The 25,432-nt window shown below is 56.3% G+C and overlaps 13 protein-coding genes across 13 annotated transcripts; 6 read left to right on the top strand and 7 right to left on the bottom strand.

The window, feature by feature from the left end:
- Positions 1 to 140: 140 nt before the first annotated feature.
- W97_04367 (uncharacterized protein) lies at positions 141 to 1,996 on the bottom strand (the record flags this gene model as incomplete). Its single annotated transcript, XM_007782257.1, has 5 exons — positions 141 to 321; positions 439 to 845; positions 921 to 1,278; positions 1,336 to 1,802; positions 1,856 to 1,996. 5 exons carry the CDS (start codon positions 1,994 to 1,996, stop codon positions 141 to 143), a joined length of 1,554 nt encoding a protein of 517 aa, XP_007780447.1.
- Positions 1,997 to 2,685: 689 nt separating this feature from the next.
- W97_04366 (uncharacterized protein) lies at positions 2,686 to 3,344 on the bottom strand (the record flags this gene model as incomplete). The annotated part of the gene is made up of 2 exons (XM_007782256.1): positions 2,686 to 2,865; positions 2,997 to 3,344. The coding sequence occupies 2 exons, from the start codon at positions 3,342 to 3,344 to the stop codon at positions 2,686 to 2,688; spliced, it is 528 nt and encodes a 175-aa protein (XP_007780446.1).
- Positions 3,345 to 4,016: 672 nt separating this feature from the next.
- On the top strand, positions 4,017 to 5,288 carry W97_04365 (uncharacterized protein; the record flags this gene model as incomplete). The annotated part of the gene is made up of 1 exon (XM_007782255.1): positions 4,017 to 5,288. One exon carries the CDS (start codon positions 4,017 to 4,019, stop codon positions 5,286 to 5,288), a length of 1,272 nt encoding a protein of 423 aa, XP_007780445.1.
- A 568-nt stretch (positions 5,289 to 5,856) lies between these two features.
- On the bottom strand, positions 5,857 to 7,890 carry W97_04364 (POT family proton-dependent oligopeptide transporter; the record flags this gene model as incomplete). Its single annotated transcript, XM_007782254.1, has 5 exons — positions 5,857 to 6,521; positions 6,579 to 6,739; positions 6,791 to 7,162; positions 7,218 to 7,554; positions 7,614 to 7,890. The coding sequence occupies 5 exons, from the start codon at positions 7,888 to 7,890 to the stop codon at positions 5,857 to 5,859; spliced, it is 1,812 nt and encodes a 603-aa protein (XP_007780444.1).
- Positions 7,891 to 10,456: 2,566 nt separating this feature from the next.
- W97_04363 (uncharacterized protein) lies at positions 10,457 to 11,196 on the top strand (the record flags this gene model as incomplete). The annotated part of the gene is made up of 2 exons (XM_007782253.1): positions 10,457 to 10,699; positions 10,756 to 11,196. 2 exons carry the CDS (start codon positions 10,457 to 10,459, stop codon positions 11,194 to 11,196), a joined length of 684 nt encoding a protein of 227 aa, XP_007780443.1.
- Positions 11,197 to 12,152: 956 nt separating this feature from the next.
- Positions 12,153 to 12,599, bottom strand: W97_04362 (uncharacterized protein; the record flags this gene model as incomplete). The annotated part of the gene is made up of 1 exon (XM_007782252.1): positions 12,153 to 12,599. The coding sequence occupies one exon, from the start codon at positions 12,597 to 12,599 to the stop codon at positions 12,153 to 12,155; it is 447 nt and encodes a 148-aa protein (XP_007780442.1).
- A 566-nt stretch (positions 12,600 to 13,165) lies between these two features.
- W97_04361 (2,3-bisphosphoglycerate-independent phosphoglycerate mutase) lies at positions 13,166 to 14,787 on the top strand (the record flags this gene model as incomplete). The annotated part of the gene is made up of 2 exons (XM_007782251.1): positions 13,166 to 14,517; positions 14,577 to 14,787. 2 exons carry the CDS (start codon positions 13,166 to 13,168, stop codon positions 14,785 to 14,787), a joined length of 1,563 nt encoding a protein of 520 aa, XP_007780441.1.
- A 536-nt stretch (positions 14,788 to 15,323) lies between these two features.
- W97_04360 (CAMK/CAMK1 protein kinase) lies at positions 15,324 to 16,694 on the top strand (the record flags this gene model as incomplete). The annotated part of the gene is made up of 4 exons (XM_007782250.1): positions 15,324 to 15,524; positions 15,583 to 15,673; positions 15,741 to 16,071; positions 16,139 to 16,694. The coding sequence occupies 4 exons, from the start codon at positions 15,324 to 15,326 to the stop codon at positions 16,692 to 16,694; spliced, it is 1,179 nt and encodes a 392-aa protein (XP_007780440.1).
- A 992-nt stretch (positions 16,695 to 17,686) lies between these two features.
- W97_04359 (uncharacterized protein) lies at positions 17,687 to 19,186 on the top strand (the record flags this gene model as incomplete). The annotated part of the gene is made up of 3 exons (XM_007782249.1): positions 17,687 to 17,946; positions 17,988 to 18,138; positions 18,200 to 19,186. The coding sequence occupies 3 exons, from the start codon at positions 17,687 to 17,689 to the stop codon at positions 19,184 to 19,186; spliced, it is 1,398 nt and encodes a 465-aa protein (XP_007780439.1).
- A 444-nt stretch (positions 19,187 to 19,630) lies between these two features.
- Positions 19,631 to 19,974, bottom strand: W97_04358 (uncharacterized protein; the record flags this gene model as incomplete). Its single annotated transcript, XM_007782248.1, has 2 exons — positions 19,631 to 19,847; positions 19,910 to 19,974. The coding sequence occupies 2 exons, from the start codon at positions 19,972 to 19,974 to the stop codon at positions 19,631 to 19,633; spliced, it is 282 nt and encodes a 93-aa protein (XP_007780438.1).
- A 769-nt stretch (positions 19,975 to 20,743) lies between these two features.
- Positions 20,744 to 22,001, bottom strand: W97_04357 (uncharacterized protein; the record flags this gene model as incomplete). Its single annotated transcript, XM_007782247.1, has 3 exons — positions 20,744 to 21,352; positions 21,420 to 21,908; positions 21,978 to 22,001. The coding sequence occupies 3 exons, from the start codon at positions 21,999 to 22,001 to the stop codon at positions 20,744 to 20,746; spliced, it is 1,122 nt and encodes a 373-aa protein (XP_007780437.1).
- A 396-nt stretch (positions 22,002 to 22,397) lies between these two features.
- Positions 22,398 to 22,916, top strand: W97_04356 (uncharacterized protein; the record flags this gene model as incomplete). Its single annotated transcript, XM_007782246.1, has 3 exons — positions 22,398 to 22,409; positions 22,462 to 22,710; positions 22,773 to 22,916. 3 exons carry the CDS (start codon positions 22,398 to 22,400, stop codon positions 22,914 to 22,916), a joined length of 405 nt encoding a protein of 134 aa, XP_007780436.1.
- A 276-nt stretch (positions 22,917 to 23,192) lies between these two features.
- On the bottom strand, positions 23,193 to 24,581 carry W97_04355 (uncharacterized protein; the record flags this gene model as incomplete). The annotated part of the gene is made up of 1 exon (XM_007782245.1): positions 23,193 to 24,581. The coding sequence occupies one exon, from the start codon at positions 24,579 to 24,581 to the stop codon at positions 23,193 to 23,195; it is 1,389 nt and encodes a 462-aa protein (XP_007780435.1).
- Between the last annotated feature and the right edge of the window lie 851 nt (positions 24,582 to 25,432).

Raw genomic sequence — 25,432 nt, 5'->3', positions numbered from 1 at the left:
TTACTGCGTGTGACCCTTAGAAATAAAGCCAAAGCAATCCGCTACACCACCGATAACATAGCCCACATCCTGCCCTCAACGCCGCGCATTAACTATGCAAGTCCCAACCCAGGTCCAAAGTGACACACAGGTGTTTCAGCTTACGACTTGCCCCTCAGATCCACAACCTGAAACTCCAGCCCCGGCAACTCCCATACATGACCCGGCTTCTGCGCATCGGTGTAAACATTGCTCACAGTGTGCGGATGGAAAATGCCTGTCTGTGTGCAGTTGAGGATCGTCTTTAGACCTGGTGGGTCAGTGAGGCGGAAGATACCCCACCTGTGATTGTTGTTAGCTAGGCTGTTCCGCATGGCTGGAACTCACTGAGAGCTCTAGGGCACAGTAAGGTTGGGAGATGCAACGGGAGGGAGCAAGGCGGGTGGGGACGAGACTCACGAAGGATCCTTACTAGGCGCGCAAACAATAGCAATGGACTCCGGCATCATGACCTGGTATCCCGAATGCGTATGCAAGTCACGACTGCTCATGAAACACGTCTGCGTAGGATGCGTGTGTATCCAGCCCAGCACCATAAGATCCTCGCTATCGCAGTAGTCGAACAGCGCGCTCTCATTCAGCATCTCGCACGTGTCGCTCGTGCTCTCCTGGTCCGGAATCACGAGCCGGCTGATAAAGAGCGCGTTCGAGATTAGCGTCCCGCACAGCATGCCGCAGGTTTCGAGATTGCGCTGGGTGTTCGGGTACGCGATGGCGAGGAATTGGTGGCGGAGTTCTGGGGGGAGGAAGACGGTGCGGAGGTGGTTGCCGTTTTCGAGGGTTGCGGAGGGCTTGAAGGTGAAGTTCTGGGAGTTGAGGTCATGCGCTGGTGAGGTGGTCAGGGAGCGGGATGGAGGTTCTGGGAAATCGGACTGGTACACTTTTTCTGGTAGGGGAGGTGGAGACATTAAGGAGATGCCGTTGGTTTCTTTAGGTGGTCGCTGAGGTAGCTGTGGAGGGTTAGGTCTGCTCGGTATGCCAGGTTCGCGGAGCATGCCCCTGGATGGTGCCTCTTTGGCGGCGCTGGGAGGTAGAGGCTTCATGACGGTTTCACCCCATACTTCGTAGGCGCTCTTCTGTGGGACGTTGGGGTAGCGGTACGGTTCGGGTATGAAGGTCTTCCCATCGGCGCTTTTCCTGCCTTTTGGCGAACTGGCAGGCTGATATCTTAGCCGGCCTGCCTCTACGATTCGGCGAGAGAGGTCGTCGTCTTCACCGTCGTTGATTCGACGCGAGTTGCTCCCCCGAGTGTCCCTCGTATCCGAGGCTCGCTTTTCAGTCCTCTGCTCCCCATACGGATCCGGTTGTCGCTCTGCCCGCCGCGCATGGTCTCTCCTCCGAATTTCCTTATGCGCTATCTTGATAGCCAGGTCCCGGTTCGTCTCTGGCTCCAGCGTTTTCTTTGCGCCGTGTAACGCACCATCGGACTCTCGTCGGCCCTCTATCGACAGCCGGTTCAAGCCAGTAGCTAGGTCCGCACCGTCCAGCTGCACCGACCTTCGATTTTCCCATTCTCGCCTCTGCGCATCGCGCCGGGCGACGGCCGCGAGGTATTTGCTGTGCCGGTCGTTGATTCCAGGTCTGAGTACCTCCAGTTTCGCCAGGTCCTGGGACACTCTTGCGTTCGCTGCTGCCAAAGCTAGTCGATGCTCCGGGTTTCTGGCTTCGGGATGCTTTGAGAGCTTCTCGAGCACGAGGATAGCATGCCGAAAGAGGAGGAGGTACGTCTGTTGGTCGTTGCCTTCGCGCTCATAGATTTGAGCCTGAAACGCCGTCAGTCAAACCATAGTCGTGTGAGGCGGTTGACGCGACAAACCTCCTTTCGTATGGTGTCAGCACTCCTAAGCCAGTATCTGAGCGGTATCTGGGAGTTGTACTCGAAGCTTCCGGCTTGCTTGACCACCTCTTCTACGCTCATGGGCGTGACACTAGACCTACGCGCCGTAGAAGCAGCCATGATGGTCTCCGATATTCGCGTTTAAAAGGAATCGTCTCCAAGGCCTAAGAATGTTCCGCAGCCGCCGAAATATTATAGGTGTGAATTGTGGTGTGTTGACTAAGAGTACTGATCAGGCAGACAGCACGGTTTGAGTCGGAGATGACGTGATCAGTCAGAGTTCAGGTCTATATACTGCAAAGGAGTAAGAGGGTGTAGGTAGGATTCGGGATATGGCAGCCTGCGAGTGTACGTGGAGCGCAACGCGTTGAGGATGCTGGGCGCTCTCCGCTGGACGTCATGGTGGGGCGGAATTAAAATAAATCTTGCCCGCCGTCCGTAAGGGTTTCCGCTGCCTGAGTGGAAGGTGGGTAGGTATCAGTTGCGAGAGCAGCGTTTCACTTGTTAGCATCTTTCGACAGCTGTGGTAATGCCCGCTGCTTCAACGACTGATTCTCTGATTCTCTTCGTGGGTCGGCTCGGTACAGACTTTACCCCATCATATCCCAAAGAAATGGCGTTGTGGACGAAGACACTTGGCCCAAATGATGTGAACTAGCCGAGAGTATTCAGTAGTATTTGGCGCTGGCCTGGTATCATCTGGGAATCCCCTGAAACAGCCCTACGCCTTCTATGCCAAATGCCACTCTTCTATGCACCCGCAACGCAGTCCACCTATTCCATCCAGCGATAACTGCTCCCGTCCAACATCAAGGAACCCGCGACTTCGATACTTTCGCGGTACCTTTCCCACCGGCAGCTTTCGGAGCCTCTTGCCGCGTCCCCTTCGCTTCGCCCTTTGCCTCCGCTTGCTGTCCGTAACCGCTTATCAGATCCAGGAGGCTGTCCTCAGCTTCCTCTGGCGGGAAAGCGTCTTCGCCTTCGCGTACCTGTGATTGGGCCTTCTGTCAGCTGTTGTTCGTGTAGTGTCTCCATCCAGAGTCCGTGACCAAAAGCGCCATCTGCCCAAGCCTCCCCACAATAATCAGCCGTTTCTACCAAGGAAATACAGCCGACCTACCTCCTCCTGTTCAGCCGCAGTCTCCGCATCCCAACCCCGTCCAAATCTCGCCCTAAACGCCCTCAGCCTCCCCGCCTCGTCCTCCTCCACATTCAGCAGCTTCTGACTGCTCGGATTCCAGAGCGGGGAGTTTTTAACATCCTTGTTTGACTTGACGACCGCGATCGGCGATGTTGTGCGGTGCACGAAGGTCGAGCCGTCGGACAGGGTGATGAGCTGGGTGAAGGTGTAGGGGCGCTTTTGGCGGCGGATCAGGGAGGCGTGGCGGCATTGTTGATGGGATATGGGACGGATGGTTGAGGGGAGGGTGGTGATGCGCCGGGCGGGCGTTGATAGTGTTAAGGACATTGTGGGTTGTGTTTGATACGGGGAAGCAAGCAAGCAAGCTCTGAGGATTGTTCGCGCATGAGAAGGGCGGAGGACGGAACTTCCCACCCGGAGGTGAGAGAAAGCTCCGCAAGTTCAACGGCCGGCACGCTTCCTATCTTCAACCTGCGGTACAGTATATATCATACTCGGGCATTTGATCAACAAGCTCCGCTCTTTGTGACGACTGTAATCAGTTGCATTCAATCATTCGGATTGCGGCTATGGCGAATGAAGAGTAATGCAGCACGTAACCTTCGCGGCGCCCGCGGGTGCTGCGAGACGCTTTTTCCGCGCTTTCTATCGATGGACTAACATCTTAAGTATACTAGCTATATTCTATGTTTTCTTCAAAGCTAACTGTGTAAAGGCGCCGACCAGCACAAAGACGGCCTGCCGCTAAAGCATACGCAACGCATCATCACCTCCCGAAATCGGCAATGTGCCTTCTCTACCTCAAGAAGGCTCTACAAGGGCGATACAGTAGAGCTCGGACGGCAGCGCAACGCAGAAACATCCAGCTCTACGCCGGCAGAAAGTGAAACCACAACTTCCCCCGCAGATACGGACCCCCCATCTGCAGCCCCTAGCGGCAGGGGTTTCGTCCCCGTCTTCGGCGACAGCTTCGACTTCAACGTCAACATCGCAGACGGCATGCGGCTCCTAATGCGACAGATGGCACACCCCGTGGTCGTCATCACCACCTCCTCGCCTCCGGCTGAAGACAGCCCTCCAGCATCCACCGAGCCGCCCACAGAACCCACTCCCACGGCCACTCCCTCCCCCAACCTCCGCGCCATGACCGTCTCCTCATTCACAACCGTAACACTAAGCCCCGACCCAATTGTCAGCTTCAACGTCAAGGTCCCCAGCCGGACCTTCAGCGCCCTGGCCTCGCGCCAAGTCTTCCGGATCCTGATTCTGTCCGGCAACGCCGCCGGCGCCCGCGTCGCCGACGCCTTCACCAAAGGCTCTCCCGAAGCCGGCTTCCAGGTCCTCACAGACCAAGGCATGCGCGTAGCCTTCCAGGATAAGAAACCCTGGGCGCCCGCCATCCACGGCCCGGGGATCCTGATGGCGCTGGACTGCGATCTCCTGCCCGCCAAGTGCATCGACGTGGGCGACCACGCCGTCGTGCTCGCGAAGGTCGTCAGGATACGGCCGGGGCACGTTGAACACAAAGACGCGGACGCGGATGCGTGGATCAATGGGCACGAGGCGACGCAGCGGGTCAGGGGATTGGTTTACGGCAACAGAGCCTACCGCACCATCGGGCCCAGCATCGAGCTTAGCCAGCACGATGAGCCTCTTGCCCGGAAGCCGGGCGCGCAAGAGCGGACCAGGATGCAAGACGCGCGGAATTTGGTCATGGCGGCGTTGCGGAATGATAGGATCTTTGAGCATATGCCGCGGTATACGGTGTACAAGCTGTTGCGGTATGCGTTTGGGGGCATGGCTATGTCTGAGGAGCCCAGTCAGGCTAGAGAATCGGCGCAGCCGCGCAAGGTCAAGGCCAAGGAGGGTGGGTTTAGAATCCTGAAACACGATTCGAGAGCAGCGGTGTTCCGCCCCATTGCTACAGGCCGTCCGGACGAGGGGCCGGATGTGGGAGGGCAGGCACGGTATCGTGAGGCTGATGTGGAGGAGATGGCGGAAGAGGGTGCGGAAACGACCACGCGAGGAGAAGCCCAGCAGGAAGAGGCTCAGCCGACGAACTGGAGCTTCGAGGATTTCGAAAAGGACTTGCCGCCCGAGGCGCGGTTCAATTTCGTGGAAGACGAACACGGCTCCGAAGAAGCGGAAACAGCACAGGCTACCAGAAATGACGATAAGAGCGAGGAGCTTGATCGGCGGCCTGACCGAAGCAGTAAAGTTACTAGGGAAAAGCAGGAGTGGGGAAATTTTGGCAGGGAAGCCATGGGTTGAGGATAAAGACTCTACGGTTTTGTGTTTCTTCAGGGTCTGTAGAATATGAAGCCTTGATTCAGATAGATAGTACAAGATCTGTCCTCAGCCAAATGCGGACCTAGATAGAGAACACATGTCTCGGTAATATTAGCTGTGCTGGACCGTAAACCCGAGCGGCCAGATCTTGCACGATCGCGGCTACAGTGTGGTATACAGCATAGAATCCATTAAGTGGCAATCGCGGTTCAACGCTACGAACATTGCTGTCAGTAGGTCAGAAACGCCTAGACGTGCTCTCATTGCAGACCAACGTCCTACTTGTCCGGTCGTAGTGATTAATTGGACTGATCGAGGGAGATGGTTTCGATTGTCGTTGATCAGAGTGCTCTTGACATCAGTCACGTATCTTCAACGATAATACACTCACGCGGCAAAGGAGACGTTGTTCGTTGAAGCCATCTGAGTCACTTATCCACTATCGTAAGGGGTATATTCACAAGAGCACTTTTTTTGCTTCGCTCCATAAATATCTTGAGTAGCGCCGAAGTAAAAAAAATCCAACTGCGCCTCCTTTCCCAAGAACTACTCAGGGAGCCACAGACTGGCGCCTGCCCTTACCACCGTACGCGCTATCCGGCAGCATATTCAACGCATCCTCCTCCTTGTCGAGTTTCCTGTTCGTCAGCCAGAAGCCAATGCCGCCAATGGCCGAGAGGATAGCCACAACGCCATAGTTCCAAACGAGCAGCGGATCCTCCGACAGGCCGACCAGCCCCTGCCCAATGGCATTCGAGAACGCGGTTTGGAACAGGAAGACCGAGGTGACAAGACTCCGCATGTTCTTGGGGGCCTTTGTAAATGCGTATTCAAGCCCAGTGATACTAGCGAAGATCTCCGAGATGCCGATGAAGAAATAAGGAAGTGTCTGGACCCAGACGCTGATCGGGGCCGGCTCATCGCAGCTGTTCGCTTGGTCGCCGCAAGGCGATTTCCGGTAGATGTACAGCTGGGTGATGCAGGCGCAGATCATGGCGACCATGCCCATCACGAAGCCCATGAAGATGCGCTTGAGTGGCGTGAAGTTGATGCCGGCTTTGCGGAAGCCGGGGTAGATTAACCGGTCGAAGATTGGGATCATGATGATTAGGGAGAGCGGGTTGAGATTTGTGACTATGTCATTGGGGACGCCGTTTAGTTCCATGGTTGCGGCTTGGGAGGTCAGGTTGTTAACCGTCTGGTTGTACGAGAGCCCTGAGATTGAGTGGTCAGTACGGAGGAGGCGGGGCTGCTTTGGTAGGCCGCACTCACAGTAAAGAGGATACCACAGGAAGACGGAGCAGGCCTTGAATCCACGGCGCACTTGGTCAACCCACTGGTCGTCGAATGTCATCCATTTTGGCCGCCTGCTTGGCTCGATCCTGCTTGGCTTGACATTCTGCCAGAAATCGTCTGCTCGCATATTCTTGTAACTGGTCAAATCTTAGTAGTGCACCTCACGTTTGAGAACTGCATTTACTTACGTCCGCACAGGATTGATTGACCAGCGACCCTTCATGGCAAGAGTCCAAAGATGAAGCGCCTTGGCCAGTACAGACCCGCTCGGGGGGGTTCTGTTATACTTTTTCCGGCATGCGAATAGAACCATTGGGCATAGGCAGAACATGAGGGTCGGCAGAGTGTATGAGAGCCAGAACCCAACATACTTCTCGGCGAAAACCATGCAGATCTGGCCGACAAGCGAGCCGATGTTGATCATCATGTAGAAATAGAGGTAGATCCGAGATATGGTAATCGTAGGATCCATCAAGACGCGTTGACCGGTCTTTTTGTCAACAGTGACACGCATCCTGGTGTCTGGGTACTGCTCCGCGATCAGTGGAGAGATGTTAGATCTGTTACCAGAGTCAGCGTCACGGTTTCCGCTAAACAGGTGGTGCAGAGGCGCACTTGAAACCGCCCACACCGACTCCCATGATGATAAGACCGACGGAAAAGCAGGCGATGGCACTATTGGGATTCGAGATGACCGACGGAATGGCAGAGATGATGAGGATGACGTGCCCGACAAGGGCAACACCAATGGCGGCGAGGATGGTGTTGAAGCGACCGAGATACTCATCAGCGACGTAGGCACCGAGAATAGGCATCGTGTAGGCCCAGAAAGCGTTGAACGTTGTCAACCCCGTCGATGCGCGCTGTCCCATTCCCAGCGCGCCCGGCTGGCCGTCTGGAGCTGCACCGGTCGTTGACCCCGGCGGCATCGGTTGCTGGATGAAGTTGACGACTGGATGACAAGTTAGGCCAATGCAAACAGGGCGCGGCTCGATATCGGGGGTAACCTACAGACAACGGTGGTGCCATAGTACGAGAAGCGCTCGCAAAGTTCGACAAAGGCAATCGTGTAGGCAACCCAGGGGATCGCGCCAGACACGCGGTGTAGCGTGTGGAGCTCTTCTTCCGTGGGCGTGTCAGAGTCGCTCACTGAGCCTGCGCTTGAGACGACACCCTTCTCGTCGAATTCACCCAGCCCTTTGCTCCCAGGCACCGTGTCAAGGCCAGGGAGGGCAGAGGTAGGCTCATGGCCTTTGGCTACTTCTACGAAGTCGTTTGCCGGATTCATCTTTGCTGTTCTCCGCTGTTGGAGGCGGGACTACCTAGGTAGTGATATGAGACCCTGGAGGATTGCTGAATGTTCCTGTCAAGCAAGGAGCCGGCTGGGGAGTCGCACAGATTAAAGCATTCGTGATCAGGCGAGCAAAGATAAGCCATTTACTTCACTCCGCTCCAGCTTGCCATCCACGCAAAATGCAGCGGGGGACCTGCGATAGCCCGAGCGCAAATCAAGCGCATCCTCATCGGGGAGGTGGTAATGCGACAGTAAAAATGTGCTAAGGATCAACGTTGCACTCTGCCCATGCTGCTCTCTGATTTGGAGAGCGACGAACGCCAAGCTGATGATGCCGAGGGAACCGAAGTCTGACCCGAGGCCCGTCCTGGTTAATGAGATATCGGCCGCCCGTTTTTCGTGGCGGATAGCGGGCGGCCGGACATCAGTGGCGCTTGCGCCAGTCGAGCAGGAGGCAAGAGCCCGAGCTCAAGCTTCTGCACGCCGGACGCTTTCTGCAAGCCAGAGAAGCGGTTCAGAAGGAGAGCATGGGGCGCGCCGCAGACAGTGGATCATTGCGCCAGCGAACCCTTTGCCGCCGATTTCTCTTCTTCACGGCGGGTCCGAGGCGTTCGTGATCGTTTACTGCTTTTCAGCCAGAGATATCTGCTGTCTGTCAGGGCATGCATTGATTCTGAACGGTACTCGTATGAGTACCAGCTCGTGGGCAGTAAACGGCGTAACGGCGAGTCCTCCGTGTGCGCGCATAACGTCGGCTGCCACTGGTGATCAGGGTTCGGCGACCAAGCAGGCCAAATTTTGTCGCTACTAGTGGACAACGAGCAACCATTGGGTTCGATTACGTGGGCGATATCTCGGTCCACCCGCTCTCTGAAACGCCCGATAAGCCATCTCGTCTCTTTTGGAAGGGATATGGAAGGGATATGGAAGGTGCTAAGAACGCTGCATCCTGGGGGATCGACAGACTCGTGGAAATGGGCAGTCCTCCGCTGTCCTCTCGTGTTGTCTCTCTGCGGCGGATGGTTGCATGCGGGCATCAACCCTCAGACGAAGCGTCCTTCCCTGAACTCTTGAGACCTGGAGTTGAAGCTGAATTGCTGGCTGACAGCGTCGATCCGTCCATGGTTCTGCTGTATGTCGCCATAGACCCTTCATCTCGCGCTACACAAAGCCGTACAATATCGGTCTTTATAGGAAGCGGCTCGAGTACGGCATCGCCGAAAGAGATCTCGTCTTCAGGAACGTCTAAAGGGCCATCCGAGATGAACGTTCCTGGTCTCTCCACCTAAAAGCCGTCCACCGACCGACAATACCTTCGTTATAGAAGGTCCTTGGTCGCGAGTCGGGGCCCCCGTGACATCACGTGACTGTCGCTTTTCACCATCGAAAGGGCTTTCGGATGAGGCGCCTCATATATAGGCCGCTCTCCATGGGCAACGGTAACTTCAGATCCAACAAGGTTTTATTTGAACATAAAAGTAACATCTCGGACTTTACAAAGCAGCGCGGTTGACTGCCAGTTATATCCACACTGGCTGCGACGGCTGTGAGTCAAAGGTTTAGTTTCGAACCAGCACGGCCCGACGTTGCTTCCCAGCTTGACTCTGGTGCTCATATATCACAATCAATCTAAAGTTCGACTCATTGTTAAGGCGCTAGCGAAGGGGAGTTGCAGCACAAGATGGGAACCGACCGTAAGGTACGCTCTCTACATCCCATGGCAACAACCCGGCTCTCTCCGCGCACTTTGAACATGCTTCTCTGAAAGATGGGGATGATGCAGGTGGTGTCTCCCCACGCCGGAGACTTTTATGGAGACATTATTAGCCTTTCAAAAAGCACGCGAAGGGTGGCTTGTGCTTGTAAATAGATCTGGAAGCGCCATAGGAATCATCCTGTTCAGCCGTAGGTGAACTCCCTAACTTATGAAAGACTGTACCTACATCAATAGAGCTTATGAATCATGGTTGTTTTTTATCCCGCCAACGATGAGAACGGTAAAGCGTGCCCATTTTGGAGACGATTCCAGACACCTCTACGTGTGGAGAAAATCTTCAGTCTGCGCTTCTCCTTTCGATCAGCTCCCATTTTCCCTTCGCCTTGGGAGACATTCTGTTTCATGGCTCAAAGAGTTGATTTAAAACCTTTCGAGTGTTTGTGGGTACGGCGAGTACATCGGATTGACAGTTTTAGCAATAGTTTGACCACTCGATTTATGGGTGCCTAGGTAGGCCGCAACTTCCCCCACGCGCGGTTGTGAGTGTGCGTGCGTGCCGAATCTTACGACTGTGGCTCTTCGCCCAGCATCCACAACCTTCTTTCAATGCGAGCTCTTGGGCCAAATTTGACATGCGGCTGCATATCCAGCGCTTGGTATAGTCTTGAGGCTTGAACTGAAACACAATGCTTGAAAAGAGGCGGACGGCTCGCTCAGCAGCAGTAGAAGCACGCTGGCCCCCCGCACGGCACGCGGTCTGTATTAGCAACAGTTTACCTCTCTTCTTACATCGGCAGATCCATCTCCTTCTTTTCGTGACCAGCCTTCTGAGCAACCTACAATATGTCTGGAGACCACTTCTACTGTCTTGATTTCCGTGGCGAGATCGCTCCCGCGAATGGCTACGAACGAGAGGGAATAACCGGCTACGTCTATGCCGCCCAACAACCAGGAACAGTCCCTATCTTTCGCTGTTACAACCCAGCTAATGGCGATCACTTCTGCACCGCAGACCCAAGCGGCGAGCTCGCCCCTCGAAGCTACACCTATGAAAGAATAGGATGGTACATTTTCAAAGATAGAAACGTCAACTTCCTACCACTGGTACAACACTAACAACGGCGACTACTTCTACACCACAGACGCAGCTGGCGAACCCGCCCCATAAAAGTGGATACCGTTCCGAGGGCATAACCTGGTATCTGCATCCAACTGCTTCCCCCGCAACCGTCCCCCTCTACGGCTGGTATAACTCAGGCCTCTTCAAGAATTTCACCTTCACTGGCATTGACCCCACGCAAAAGTCCACTCTCTTCGAGCGCCACAGTTGGGCCTACCACCGCGCCGGCATCTGCGGGAATCTCTCCCAAGCCGAAAAGGACCGCGTGCGCCAGGCATACCGCAAACCCATCGCCCACAGCGTGTCGACAGACCCCAACGCCGACGCGAGCGCACACGTCAACGGGCAGAGCATTGCAGGCAATTTCACAAACCTGTTCCTGCTTGGGGACGACGAGATTGCTCAGATGTTGCTGCACGAGATGATGCATTGTGCTGGATACACTCAACCCGAGGCGAATTGATCGACCGGCTGCGGATGCTGATGTGCCGCACGACGGCGGACAGTATTACGGCACGCTACCTCTCAGGGCGGAATTGTGTGTTGCTGGGCAGCAGAGCGATACTGGCACGGTTCGCTTAATGCTGGCGCCTCAGACGGACACAACGTCGAGGGCTTGCCCTGTGGCTGGAAATGGCGGGGGGAGTAAGTTGTAACTAAGGGGAACGGGAAGGGGTGTGGATTACAAAGAAGGGACGGGTTTCAAGGGTGGAGCAAACGGGAGGCGGGTGAGCCAAAATTGGCAGCGTCGAGCAAGGGCGTCGTGTAACGCTTATTCGAATGAGGGGCATCTGTTCGGTACTATTTTGACGGGCTTAGGGCTGAACTGTTTCGGTTCTTCGAGTTGTTCCTTGTGTATCCTTTCTTCAAGTGCTCGGTCTCTCCGAACTCACAGCGCTGTTGACGGCAGCCTCTATGTACCAATCTCGTGCACTACACCGACTGATTGGGTTAACAAAACATCTCTATATGCCTGGGAGCACCACTTAGTGCACCATGGGAGGAGACGTATGCTGTAGCTCCTGAGAGTAGCAGCAAGACAAAAGGCTTGCCGCGTCGAGTTTCTTTGCTCGACAACCCAGGATACTTTTGGTGGCTCTATGAAGCTCTGGCGAACCTCACCTTCACAGTGCAGAGATATGTGCGGAAGACACCCGCGCCTCTACAGGCCACTCATCGTCTCCAGTACAGCCTCGCAAAATATCAGATCGCACGGGCGCCAGGGTCACATTGGCCAACTTCCTTGGCGTTCGTCGTTCTCAACCAGCCTGGAACATTTCCCGGAAATTCGCTTGCTCGCTTTCCTTTTCGTCAAGCCTGCTGACCCTTCGCCTTGCTTTCATCATGTGCGAGGAGCAGGTAGTCAGCTTTGGTCATGATCGCCCTCTTGACTAGGGTTCCTACGTGTTGCAACCGCTTTCAGGGATGACCCTCGACGCCGTTTGTACTCTTGCTACTCGGAAAGACGTTTTGCAGCTGTCGTATCCTGTCCTCTAGATAGGCAATCTCAGCTTCCTGCTCCCGGAGAGTTCTCTGGATATCCGGCAGTGCCTTGACCGCATTCCGCGCTCTCTGTATGCGGCTCTTGATGGCGCCTGCCTCAGCGCCCAGCTGATGTATCTCGATGGGCGGCTGGCCCGGATAGGATGAAGAGCCGTTGCTGGAGCCAGAAGGTGTGAGCGAAGCTGAGGCGACGGCGGGAGGTAGGCGGGAGAGGAGCTGGTGGACCAGGGGGAGGAAGTCGAAGGTGGAGGGCGGAGGTAAGCTCGGCGGAGAGGAAAACGAGAGCTGGGTTGGCGGAAGGGCGGCTGCAGGAGCCGAACTGGCGTTCGGCGTGCTGAAGGAGGATTGCATCGGGCTAGACATTTCTGACTCGGAATAGAAGGCCTGAGATGAGGAACAAATCAGCAACGCGCTTCTTGTTTTCAGGACGATGCTCAGAGGCTTCCGCAAGGACGAGCGAAGCCACTCGAAGCCGTTCAAGAAGTAGGGAGGATAGGAAACGATGCAAGGCACCAATGTCTAGGGTGGCTACTTGCTCGTGCTCGTGTGCTTGACGTCGTCAATTCAGTGGGTCAACCTACCGGTACTTCTGGTGTGACTTGGTATTGCTGAGAGCTGTCGAGATTGAAGCCCGTCGTGAGTGCGACGCGTCTCGGGGACCGAAACCCACGCGCGGGTCGTTGGTAATTGCCGATTCCCTGTCAGTGACGTTCCTTCGGTGGAGGGGTTGAACTGCGAGCCGCGACCCTTTCTTTTGCGCGAGCAAACTGCCCCACCATCGAGTATTCCTACCACAAAGCTTCACCATTCAAAGCAACCCGCTTGAGATAGCATTATATTGCTGAACCTTAGCATAACATACCTTGTAGGCATTCACTTGTTGTGGCCATCAGATCCGGACTGACCTCGTCGCCATTGAAGTCTTCACCATGGTCAAAGTCGACCAGAAAGCCGTGCTCATCGTCATTGACGGCTGGGGCATCCCCACTGAGAACTCGCCCAAAGATGGCGATGCCATTGCCGCGGCCGAGACACCATGGATGGACGGGTTCGCCGAGGAAGGCTCAGAGATGGCCCAGGGCTATACAGAGCTTGAGGCTTCGTCACTCGCCGTCGGCTTACCAGAGGGCCTCATGGGTAACAGTGAGGTCGGCCACTTGAACATCGGCGCCGGACGTGTTGTATGGCAGGATGTTGTCAGGATAGACTTGACCATCAAGAAAGGCGAAATGAACAAGATTGAGAACATCACCAAGTCATTTCAGCGAGCGATCGATACGAACGGCCGGCTGCACCTTTGCGGCTTGGTATCTGACGGAGGCGTGCATTCACACATCAACCACCTGATCGCGCTCCTAAAAGTCGCCAAAGAGATGGGCGTGCCGAAGGTCTTCATCCACTTCTTTGGCGATGGCCGAGACACTGATCCCAAGTCCGGCGCAGGCCACCTGGAAACACTGATCGCCCAAACAAAGGAGATCGGGGTTGGCGACATTGCTACGGTGGTCGGCAGATACTTCATCATGGACCGCGACAAGCGCTGGGACAGGGTCGAGATTGGCATGAGGGGACTTGTCTTGGGTGAGGGCGAAGAGGCCGACGACCCAGTCGTCAAGGTCAAGGAGCGATACGAAAAGGGCGAGACAGACGAGTTCCTGAAGCCGATCATTGTTGGCGGAAAGGAGCGCCGAATCCAAGACGACGACACCGTCTTCTTCTTCAACTACCGCTCAGATCGGGTCCGCGAGGTTACTCAGCTCCTGGGCGACTTTGACCGATCTCCAAAGCCGGACTTCCCGTATCCGAAGAACGTACAGCTCACGACCATGACACAGTACAACACCAAATACACCTTCCCGGTTGCGTTTCCACCGCAGCGCATGGGCAACGTTCTTGCCGAGTGGCTAGGAAAGCAGGGGGTCAAGCAATGCCACGTCGCCGAGACGGAGAAGTACGCCCACGTCACTTTCTTCTTCAACGGCGGCGTTGAGAAGCAGTTCGAGAACGAGGAGCGCGACATGATTCCCTCCCCAAAGGTGCCGACATACGACCTGGAGCCTGAGATGAGCGCCATGGGCGTCGCAGACAAGCTGTGCGAGAGGATCAAGGAAGGGAAGTTCGAGTTCCTGATGAACAACTTTGCACCGCCGGACATGGTAGGGCACACGGGCGTGTACGAAGCGGCGATCAAGGGCGTGGCCGAGACGGACAAGGCTATAGGGAAGGTGTACGAGCAGTGCAAAGAGAGTGGATACGTGCTGTTCATCACGGCCGACCATGGGTAAGTGGTGCCAGGACACGGCGGAGCAAGACTGCGTTAGGAACTGACTGAAGTGGCAGCAACGCTGAGGAGATGCTCAACGAAGAGGGCCAGCCGAAAACGTCGCACACGACGAACAAGGTCCCATTCGTGATGGTCAATGCACCGAAAGGATGGAGCTTGAAGAAGCAGGACGGGGTGTTGGGTGACGTTGCTCCCACGCTGCTCGAAATCATGGGCCTTGAGCAGCCAGAGGAGATGACCGGTCACAGCTTGCTGGTGAAAGCGTGAGCAGCGTGACACAAAAGCTTCGTGGACGTCGACACGATGAAGAGGAGGACACGACTCGCATGAGCTTGGTGATAGATGTAGATAGCTAGTCATGTAGACATAAGACATGCTGCTTGCTACTCGAGTACCCTCGATATCCCGAGCGAGCTGACGCAGGGGCCAAGCACGGTCTGGAACACCGTTGAAAAACACGGGGCAGCTCCTCCAGGGCGCCGAGTCCCCACTGCAGCTGCAGCCTCAGCTGGAAGCAGCCGAACAGCACCTGCATGGATCGGCCACTTGAGAACTGTTCAGCTCACACACCCCGCGCTAAACCTTGGGGCCTCTATCTCAATGGATGAATCGGTAACGCTGTCGTTTTGACGCATACATAACGTTAGGCCTTCTTCACTTCTTCATCGCTACCTACAGTAGCTATCCAAACTTCAGACCCTGCCCAGACGGGACGTGGGACGGGCCCTTATCGCGACCTCGAGATCCTCCACAGCCTCACGCGCGAGCATTGCAGTGCCCCGTACTTCGACACATATGAAACAATGGCCACTCAGCAGAACGGCCATCCAGCTGCCCGACAGCAGTCGCAGCAGATGCAGATCCAACCGTGTCGCTACAAGACGGGAAAGACGCTGGGTGCGGGATCATACTCGGTAGTCAAAGAATGCGTACACATCGACACTGGGCGATACTATGCGGCAAAAGTTATCAACAAGCGTCTTATGGCCGGAAGGGAGCACATGGTGCGCCGGACACACAACGTGCGACAACAATGGCGGTGCTGACTGTGACGGCACTCAGGTGCGGAATGAGATCGCCGTGCTCAAGAGAGTGTCAATGGGCCACCAGAACATCCTCACGCTGGTGGACTACTTCGAAACGATGAACAACTGTACGAACAAGCTCCTCCGACCTCTGTCGCCCCGGCAGCCTCTGCGCTCAAAGCTTACTTGTAGAAGTGTACCTTGTCACCGACCTCGCCCTGGGCGGCGAGTTATTTGACCGCATATGTCGCAAAGGCAGCTACTATGAGAGCGATGCAGCAGATCTTGTCCGAGCCACATTATCCGCCGTAGCGTACCTGCATGATCACGGCATCGTACACCGCGATTTGAAGCCTGAGAACCTCCTCTTCCGGACGCCCGAAGACAACGCAGACCTCCTGATTGCCGATTTCGGCCTCTCAAGGATCATGGACGAGGAGCAGTTCCACGTCTTGACCACAACGTGCGGCACACCCGGCTACATGGCGCCAGAGATCTTCAAAAAGTCGGGGCACGGGAAACCAGTGTATGCTCTCCGTCCACCCGAACACTTGACCCTGAGCCGACAAGATTAAGCTGACACCAAGCCACAGCGACGTCTGGGCAATAGGCGTCATAACCTACTTCCTCCTCTGCGGCTACACCCCCTTCGACCGCGACTCCAACCTCGAAGAAATGCAAGCCATCCTCGTCGCCGACTACTCCTTCACCCCGGTCGAATACTGGCGCGGCGTCTCCCAAGCCGCGCGCGAATTCATCAAACGCTGCCTCACGACCGAGCCCACCGCCCGCATGACCGCCCACGAAGCCCTCAGCCATCCCTGGATCGCTGACACCAGCGACGACCAGATGGGCGAGGACTTGCTGCCAACTGTTAAGAAGAACTTCAATGCGAGGAGGACGCTGCATGCGGCGATTGATACGATTAGGGCGATCAATCAGCTCAGGGCTGGTGGCGGGGCGGCAATGATGGATGGAGCGCTGAGCAAGGATCCAACGAAGGCGGCCAGAGGAGGGTTGCAAAGGGAGCAGAGCGATAGGATGGAGATTGATAGTCGGGGGAATGCGAGGGGCCAGACGGAGGAGATGATCAGGGAGCAGGAGAGGAGGATCAGGGAGATGCAGCAGGGATTGTGGAATCAGCGATGATACGACGTGTGAGGATGATTTCTTTCTACCGAGGCTAAGTTTGCATAGGGGGCATGAGCGCGGCTGCCAGCTTATTCCGGTTGGCTTCGGGTCTTTCTAGCTCAAGGTGGGTCTCGCCTGCGGCGAAAGGGTGGTACAAGCATGGGCTCAGTGTCGTTGTTGGTTTGGTCGGTTTCTAGATCACGGTCTCTATGATAGTCATTCATGAGCACGCTAAAATACCCGTACGACTCCTTACTTCATCCTACCTCTCCCACGCGTCGTATCGATTTGGCCTCTGCTCAGCCTTCACGCACTAACCACGAACGTTATGGGTTTCCGATTTCAATTGCTTGTTCAGATCCAGTGCAGCCGAATAAAATGCGGTGGATCGCTGAAGAAGACTCCTCGCTCAAAGTGTCCCCCATCTTTTTCAACCGAACGTGTCTCTCCAACGCTGCTAGTTTCAAGCAGTGGCCCGGCCGTAAGGCCTTGTCCGGCAGGATGCGCGGTTGTCATTAGTTGCCGTCTCTTTGTACAAGTACATCTGATAAACATCTGTTGTCTTTTAAGACTCTTTCAATCATTATACCATCAACTTCTTATGAGCATAAGTTTATGCACATCAAGCCGTGTAATGTTTCACAAACAGCTAGAGTTTGCCTGCACTGCAGGTCGAAAGGCACTCCGACAAACGCCAGTGGATGAAAGAATGGCCGACTCATACATATACACGAACTGGACCGCAAAGCTCTCAGAGTCATTCCTCTCGTATCACTGCAAACAGCAGATGCCAAAAGAGATGACAAGACAAAACCGTAGTCAGCCAGCCGCTACTGGAAGTACCAGGCTTACCAGGAGCGCTGCCGCATTGAATGCGGACGCTCATGGCGGGATAGCGAAACAGGAACAGGACCGCCAGGACGATGCCCACCCAACCTCATCGACGAGAGGAGCGAAGGGGGTCAGCAAGAGAAAGGGTAAGAAGGCCATCAACGACAACGCGTCACAACATGGCACTATCGATGACTCTGAAGCCGCAGCGGAAGAAGTGGAGGCTGGGACCGACGTACGCCATCCACTCGGCGTTCAAGAAGAAGAAGAACGCCACTCGAATCGCATCTCTTCGGGTCCTGGCTCTTCAAGCGACGATTCCGACCTATCGGAGCCCCCAGAACTTGGCGAATCTCCAGAGCCTTCCACTCGACACACTCCAGAGCGTCCCGCCCAGGAAACTCCAGAGCCTCCCACTCGACAGGCTCCGGAGCATCCTGTCCAGCCAAACCCTTTCAGGCACACACTGTCCCCGACTAGTTCAACCGCCCCTGAAGCTTCTAATGCTGATGCCAAGTCCGCGAAGAAGAGATCTTATGAGCAAGACCTGGACCTAGAAGCGGAGTGGAATGAGTCTCCGCCGAAATCATCCAAGAAAGCCAACAGAGAGCGTCATGGAGGATACGAAGCGGTCAATAGGCTCGGTAGGCTGGGTTCTCCGTCTCCTGACCTCAGGGTTGACCCAGAATCAGAGGGAGGGAATGTCCGGGGAAATGACCAAGAAGACGGCCAAGGTGAAGGGCATGGAGATGGGCAGGAAGGGCAGGGAGGTGGTTCAAGAGAGACTCGAAGAGAGACCCGAAGAGATGATCGAGAGAGTACCGAAAAGGTTAGTGCCGCTGCCCTTCCCAGAACTTCGCTATTGTGACAGTTCCTGCACCAAGAGTACTCTCACCATGTCGACCACCCCAAGAAAGCCCTTCTTCTATGCCCTCTTCCCATGCACTGACCTCCCCGACCAGACTCCAGTTCCATCAAACGCGAGCACAACTCCACGATACCCTAGGCCCGACCCGCCACGGCCGCCAAACTACCTCTTCCACATCACCCTAGACGGCACGTCCGACCCCCAGATAACACGCCAGCTCTCAATCCCCTCCACCTACACCTTCCGCCAACTGACCGCCGCGCTCCGCATCGCGTTCGGCCACCTCTTCACGTCCAGGCTCGGCACCAGGATCAAGTTCCTCGTCCGCAACATCCACGACGACCCGCCGTACGGCCGCCCCTACGAAACGTTCCGCTTCTATCTCCGGCGCGGAGAGTGCGGAGGCTGCGACAACGGCACCCATAGCGCCGACGAAGACGACGACAGAGATGCTGGCTGTAGGCGGGTGGCGGAGGTGGTGAGGTTTGACCCCAGTCACGTGATGGAGTGCATGGACAGGGAGAGCGGGTGGAGGTTCTTTGTGGAGTACGTGGGCCGTGCGGACGGCCCTGGGTATAACACCCCTTGGCCGTTTTGTGTTGGTGGCATGGGCTGCTCGGCGCTTGGTGAGGATGCGGCTCACTGGCAGCGGATCAAGGATGCGCATCAGGCTGAGCTGCCGAGTCGAGAGCAGACGCGGCTGAAGGCGCTGTATTCGTGGCCGCCGTATGGCTTGGGCGGTGCGTATCCGCACAGGTGGAATCCGGATGAGGTAAATCGACTGTTTCAGCAGTCGATGAGGCCGGAGTGAGCACACGGCTGTGTCACTGAGTATGAAAGGGTACGAGTATATCACGGCTGAATTGTCCGCTTGACCGGCGTTTGTGATTGGGGTTTTCGTTCTGCGTTATGTTCTCGGCATGTGGATGCATTTCTAGTCTTTCCGTAGTTCACTTGGCTGTGTCGAATCTCCTTGACTTTACATGATAGAGCACTTCTACTTAGATTCTGCCTTCGTGGACCGGCTTCAGATCCATCTTGAGTCCCGCATCACACTTTCAACCCTTGACCGCCGCATACCTGACCCTGTCCGCGCGCGCACTGCGCACCAGCCGGCGGCTTCTGCATAGCAATCGCTCCACGCGCCGTATGAGATTCCATTGCAGCAGGGCTAGGACTCAAGGCTTCGCACCAGCAACCAAACGAGCACGTCTTCCCCACATCAAGCACCTCACGCACCAGTGACGAGATCCGATCAAACAACGGCCTTAAACACGCCCGTCCTGCCGCCGCTTCCAAGACGCGCCGTCTCGGATTGCAGCCGCTCTACAGCGTCCTTGAGCGCAACGTTCTCCAGCGTGAGGCGCGCGATTTCCGCCCCATAGTCCTCCAGCTTTTTCCGAGCGACGTTGGCTAGGGTTGAGTGCTCCTGGACCTCGGTGGTGCGTTTGGAGCGTTGCTTGGCGATGCGTCTAAAGAATTTCAGTTGTCTGACGATGTGGATCCAAGCAGGTGCGGTGGGAGGGATACTTACGCTGAGGAGCGGCGAGGCGCCGCTGTGGATGTTGGTTGGGGCCTGTTGGTCTTTGTAGACTTCATGATGGGTGGGATGGATGACAGACGAGCGATAATGGTCCAGCTACTGTCGTGGTGGTATGTCTGGAGGCAGGCAGCGCCGTGGTCGCAGGAGGGACGGGATGCTGGTGGACGATGTCTGGCAGAGGAGAGCTGGTGGCATGTTGACTTTGGTATAGTCGCACGGGGAGCCAGAGGAAGCAGTTGTGGACTGTCTCGTCTAGCCGTTGAGACGGTGGAGTGAGACACGTCCATCGACAGTGCTAACACAGTCGCGCGAGTTGTGGCGACGTGAAAGATCTTTACTGCGTCTCGTGCATGACTCACTTTGTGGTCGTGATGACGAGTCTCGGGGCGTGGTGATGGTGTAAGCAGACAATGCTTGGAGCCTGACAATGTGTGAGAGAGCGAAGACAATCTCGAATACGTTCTACCTTATGCCCATGGTGATGACCCTCGAAGTCTGGAGATGCCGCAGGCACACAGGACATGAAGACGTGGTGATGTGAGTGAAAGAGAGTAAGACAGCCTCGCCTCGCCGAGTGAGACACGACTGAGCAGAGAAACACACGCGGACAGACTAAACACGGCGAAGTGACAACGATGATGAGACCTTCAGGCCCGGTGTGCAAAGTGATCATTCGGACTCAGTTGTATACAGAAACGCGGTAGGATATCATCCGAAACAGCAGCGCAGAAGCTGAGCAAAAGCCTATCGAGATTACCGACACGCTCGATATCTCACTATCCAACCCTCCCCAAACGCCAGCACAAACGCCAACCCAAACCGTTACTATACAGCCTGCTCCGGCCTCTCGCCCGCCGCCACGATCGGTACCGGCAAGCCCCGATCCGGGCTCTGCAGCACAAGCTGCTCATGCCGCCTCGCCCTCAGAAAGTCACTCACGCTCCGGATAAGTATGAACCAGCCCACGATCATCAGAACATACGCCAGCCACTCCGACGTCGAGATACCGCCCGCACCACTCGCCGCAGCATCAGCAACGCCATCAGCAACCATGTTCGGATCGAAGTCGTGAGCATTCGGATCCGTAGGCGCGCCACCCATTCCCGTGTCCCCGTTGCCGGTGCCATCACCCATGGAGCCCCCGCCGCCGCCACTACTACTACTGGAGCCCTTCATGGTGAAGCCGTACTGGATGAGAGTGATACCGAGGCCGGCGCGCGACCCGTTCTTGGCCGCGTGCGTCGTGTGCAGGAGGTAGGTGAGCAGGAAGCCGACGAGCTGGAAGGACATGGAGATCAGGGCGTTCCAGACGAAGCTGAAGACGGAGCCGACGGGGAGGCCGTCAACGAAGACCTCGTCGCTGACCATGCCGGGTGCCAGGATGGTGGTTTCCCAGTAGGGGGGCGTGGCGTCTGCGGCGGCTTGTTCGTAGGTCTGTAGAGAGTCGCATTAGTGTGTGTGTCCTGTAGTGTTGCTGTAGAGGGCGATGGGGACCACTCACCGGCGGCTTCTCCTCCACCTCCTCTCCCCTTGTCGGCTTCGCGCTCAAGTTCGCAAACACGCCATCGTTCATGCCACCGCCATACACCCGCCCACTTCCGGCGGTCGTCGCAGGCGCAAAGACAGGCAATTGCGTGACCCGTCGTTCAATGATCCTAGGCCTGACCTCTTCCGCACCTCCACTGCTCGCACCCTGACCTTCCCGAGGCTCCGAATCCCGCCGCTGCGGCTGGCCGCGCATCAGCCTCTGCCGATCGTCGACTCCGTCCTCATTCTCGCTGTCCGACGCATCGTTGTCGGAGGGCGAGTCAAAGGTGTCTGCGAGGGTGCGGTCGGCGTCTGTGGCTAGCGGGTCGTGGGAGAGGAGATGACGAGATGTTGGTGAAGAGGCGCGGGAGCGGAAGGACGGGGGTGGCGAGGAGGGGATCGGGTAGGGCTGTTCAGGTGCGTGGGGAGAGCTAGGAGTATCGTCTTCGTCGTGTTCTGCTACCTGTAGGGCAAGAGAGTCAGTATTGAGTGAGGCGGAGACCACGGAGGCGGTGGACAGCTGGCGACGTACCCGTTCATATCGCTGGGATGGCATGGCTTGGTGCCTTTGTCGCGGTCACTGAGGTTGCGGTGGAGAAGGGAAAAGGGACAAGGCCCAAATGAAAGCGGCAGGAGGCAGACAAGCGTGTAGTTATGCAGGAGGATAGGAGATGGGGGTGTTGTGGAGAAGGCTCTCGAAGTGGAGGAGACTGGCAGGCAGGCTGGCCGGGCGGAGCGGTTAGGCTGCCCGTGATGCGATTCGGGCGGAAGCGCTGAAGGGAGACAACGCCACGGTGTGGCTGAAGATTACGCTATGCCTCTTGCAGCCATTGTGACCGTCAGCTCGGAGTCGATCGCGAGCATCATCATGGAGGAATAATCCCGACGCGCATTCTCGCATACAGCTCCAGCTTTCTCAGATTCCTCAGAGTTCCCCCTGCCAGCAACCAACATGAACACTTCAGTAATGTCTCCCTCAAAGGCGTCTTCGAAAACACCACTGACACATACTACAGAACATCGCAAAACACTACGCCCGCATCATCTCCCTTTGGCCCAAAGACCCGCTCCGGCCAACCATCTCCTTCCAAGCCGCCCTCCAGAAGCGCATACCCCAAGACCCAGCCTCCTCGCCCTCTTCTACACACCCTACTCCACCGCGGGAAGCCTCGGTACCGCTCTCCAAGTCGCCCATAGACCCGAAGGCTGAGGAGAGGAACATCAATGCGCTGTACTCCTTGTTGGACAACCGGTACTCTAAGAAGGTATAGAAAGCTTTTGTAGGATGGAGGGGAGCAAAGCTGGGGCTGACGTGTCCCTTGCGTAGTATCCCGTATCGGACAGCCTGTTGAAGCCGAAGAGTAACCCGACGTACTATGAGGATTTGATGAGGGAGCTTGAGCAAGCGCCTGATAGAAACTGGTTCCAGAGAACGTTCAACAAGTGGAAGGGGTTTTTGAGGCTCTCGTAGGTGATGGAGCACTTATGAAACACGAGCGGCTGTAATGGTACTGCTGGCACCATGGCGCATTATCGGAATTTTGGGCACTGCGGACGGCATACTTGTGTATCATAGTTCTGGGATAGGGCTGGCTTGATGGGGCGCTCGATTTACCGGAACAGGCGACGACGGCGGACGACCGTCTTTGCATATGTCAGTCGGGAGGGCTTTCCAGAGTTTCCAGAGCTTCTAGATCCGAATCTATAACTTCGTATTCAGAACTCCAGATATACGTACAGCACGTGTTCAAACAGCCTTCTTCAACCTTCCTCCACCTCTTCGCCAATTCCACAAAGCCTCCTGCGCATAGCTCTTCGCCGACAGATGCCCTCCTTCCTTTCCAGCCTCCTCCATCAAGGTATCCAGTACCCTGTTCTCCTCTACACAATCCCACAGCCCTTGTGCTAGTACAGAGTCCGCATCAGCCCGATCCTTCTCCCCATCATCCTTCTCCTCGAGACTCTCTGGGCCGTGCACCTCCTGATGTCCCTCCCTCCCAAACTCCCCCACACCAAGTCTGTACAGTATCCGTCCAAGCGTCTGATACGCCATACACCTCTGCCCCGCGACCCTACTCCTGCTCAGCCACGCAAGCTCCGGAATCGTGTATCCAGCGGCATCGGGCGCATCGCCGTGGTGGTGCAGCCCCTTTGTTACCGGAATCAGCGCGGCTTCAGACGGAGGTATCAGTGCGCCGGTGAAGGAGAAGCGGATGTCGCTTGGCGAAAGCGAGGTGACGGAGGGGTTGTAGGGTGAGGTTGAGGGGTCAACGGGTTGGAGCCAGGCGAGCTTGGAGGGGTCATGAGGCGTGTTTGGGAAGTACTTGGCGTGGAGGTCGGCGAGGAAGGTGTCTGAAGATGGGTCAAGGGGGGTGTCTTCGTCAAGAGGCTCGGTGGGTGGTGGCGGGTGTGGAAAGTGGATTGCTGGTGCTGGTGCTGGTGCTGGTGCTGGTGCTGGTGCTGGTGGAAGGTTTGGGGTTTCCTGATGACCGGGAGCGGTGGGTTCCGTGTCTGAGGACAGATCGGGTTCCGCAAAGGCAACTCTTCTGATTGCTTTCGACTGATGCGCGCGCTTTGCTTCTTCGTGTGCGTCTATGTGCTCTTGTGTGATAGAGGGAGCCGGGTGAGGTTCACTCTCGCTCGAGCCGTCGTTGATGTTCGCTTTCTTCAGTAGCTTTTCGAGAAAGGCAGGGCTCAAGCCGGCGAGAAGCTCTTTCTGCTCCTGCTCGATCTCAGCCGTAGACATACTGGCCAGCTGCTGTCGGTTCTCCTCGTCGATTCTCTGCCGGTCGCTGTCCTCGAAGCCGCCGCCATGTCCTAGAACAGTGCTTGCTGGCTGCTCCGGGGCAACACGTGTAGTCGCTGGTGGCGGCGTACCGGTTGTATGCGTCCCACTGTCTGATGTTCCTGCGGCTACAGCTCTTTGCTGTTTGAATGCAGAGGTACGGGTCCGCTTCTTGTGCGCTGGGAAACCCGTGGTGGTCGACTTCAAGGTGGGCGCGCGCGGTGGCGTCGGAGCTGCCGGTGTTCGCTCTTTGATATCGGCGATGGAGTTGAAGGCAGACGGTGCACCCGAGAGCGCTCCATCGTCCTGGTCAAGAGCCAACTCGAATCTCTCTCCTCTGGAGAAATTCATGGTTGCTGCAAGCCGAGCGTCCAGCGGGCGATGGTTCGCCCCCGCCTCACCAATGCTACGCCCTGGCAGAACCAAGCTTTTCGGTTAGATGTCCCGGTGCTGACTAGCGCCTGACCCCTGCGGCGTTCATCCCGGGCGGCATGCTACAGCAAGCCTCAACCCTATCGACGCCATGGATTGCCTGGGTGCAGGATACGGCTGTCCATCGATTCGGGCTTCGATCTGTACCTACATGTCTTCACCGTGGACGTAAAAAATATGTTTTATGCATGTCTTCGACCTGGCAGGCCGAGTTGTGATAATGATGGACAGGCGGGGCGTGGATAGACCCGACGATATGGTCGCATCTTCCTAATCGGTGCATGATGTGGCTTGCCCCCAATTCACCCACCGACCCCGTCAGATCCTGATCCTCAGCTTGAGGACTCCCAGCTACACCGAGGAAGCCAGACGGCAGCACTGCATAGCCCTTGGAGATACCACGGGCGCCAGAGCCTGCCCCCATCGGTGCGTCCAGGAAGGTGCGTGTCCGCTCAAGACTTGGCCTTCCCGGTGGATGAACTGTCCAGAGTTGGCTCCTCAGGAGGCATGGAACGCACACCAGGCCAAACAGCTCGAGGCTTGGCCGCTTTAGAGAGCAACAGAGCCGGCAGCAGATCCCCCATGAAGCAGATGTCTCGTACCTGTGCTTTGCCTTTACGTTAGTGGTCCCGGTCATTGGGCCTGAAGCTCGTCTGCCCTGTGTCGCCTCGAGCCATGCCCGTCCATGCCTTATGATCAGAAAGCTCCCGTCTTCACCTGTTCTGCTGCTCCAAGACTCTTTCAACTTCCCTCACTCTAACAATTCCAGC

The sequence above is a fragment of the Coniosporium apollinis genome (genome assembly GCF_000281105.1).
Source record: "Coniosporium apollinis CBS 100218 chromosome Unknown supercont1.19, whole genome shotgun sequence".
Taxonomy (NCBI): domain Eukaryota; kingdom Fungi; phylum Ascomycota; class Dothideomycetes; genus Coniosporium; species Coniosporium apollinis.
This window is presented reverse-complemented; position numbering and strand designations above follow the sequence as displayed.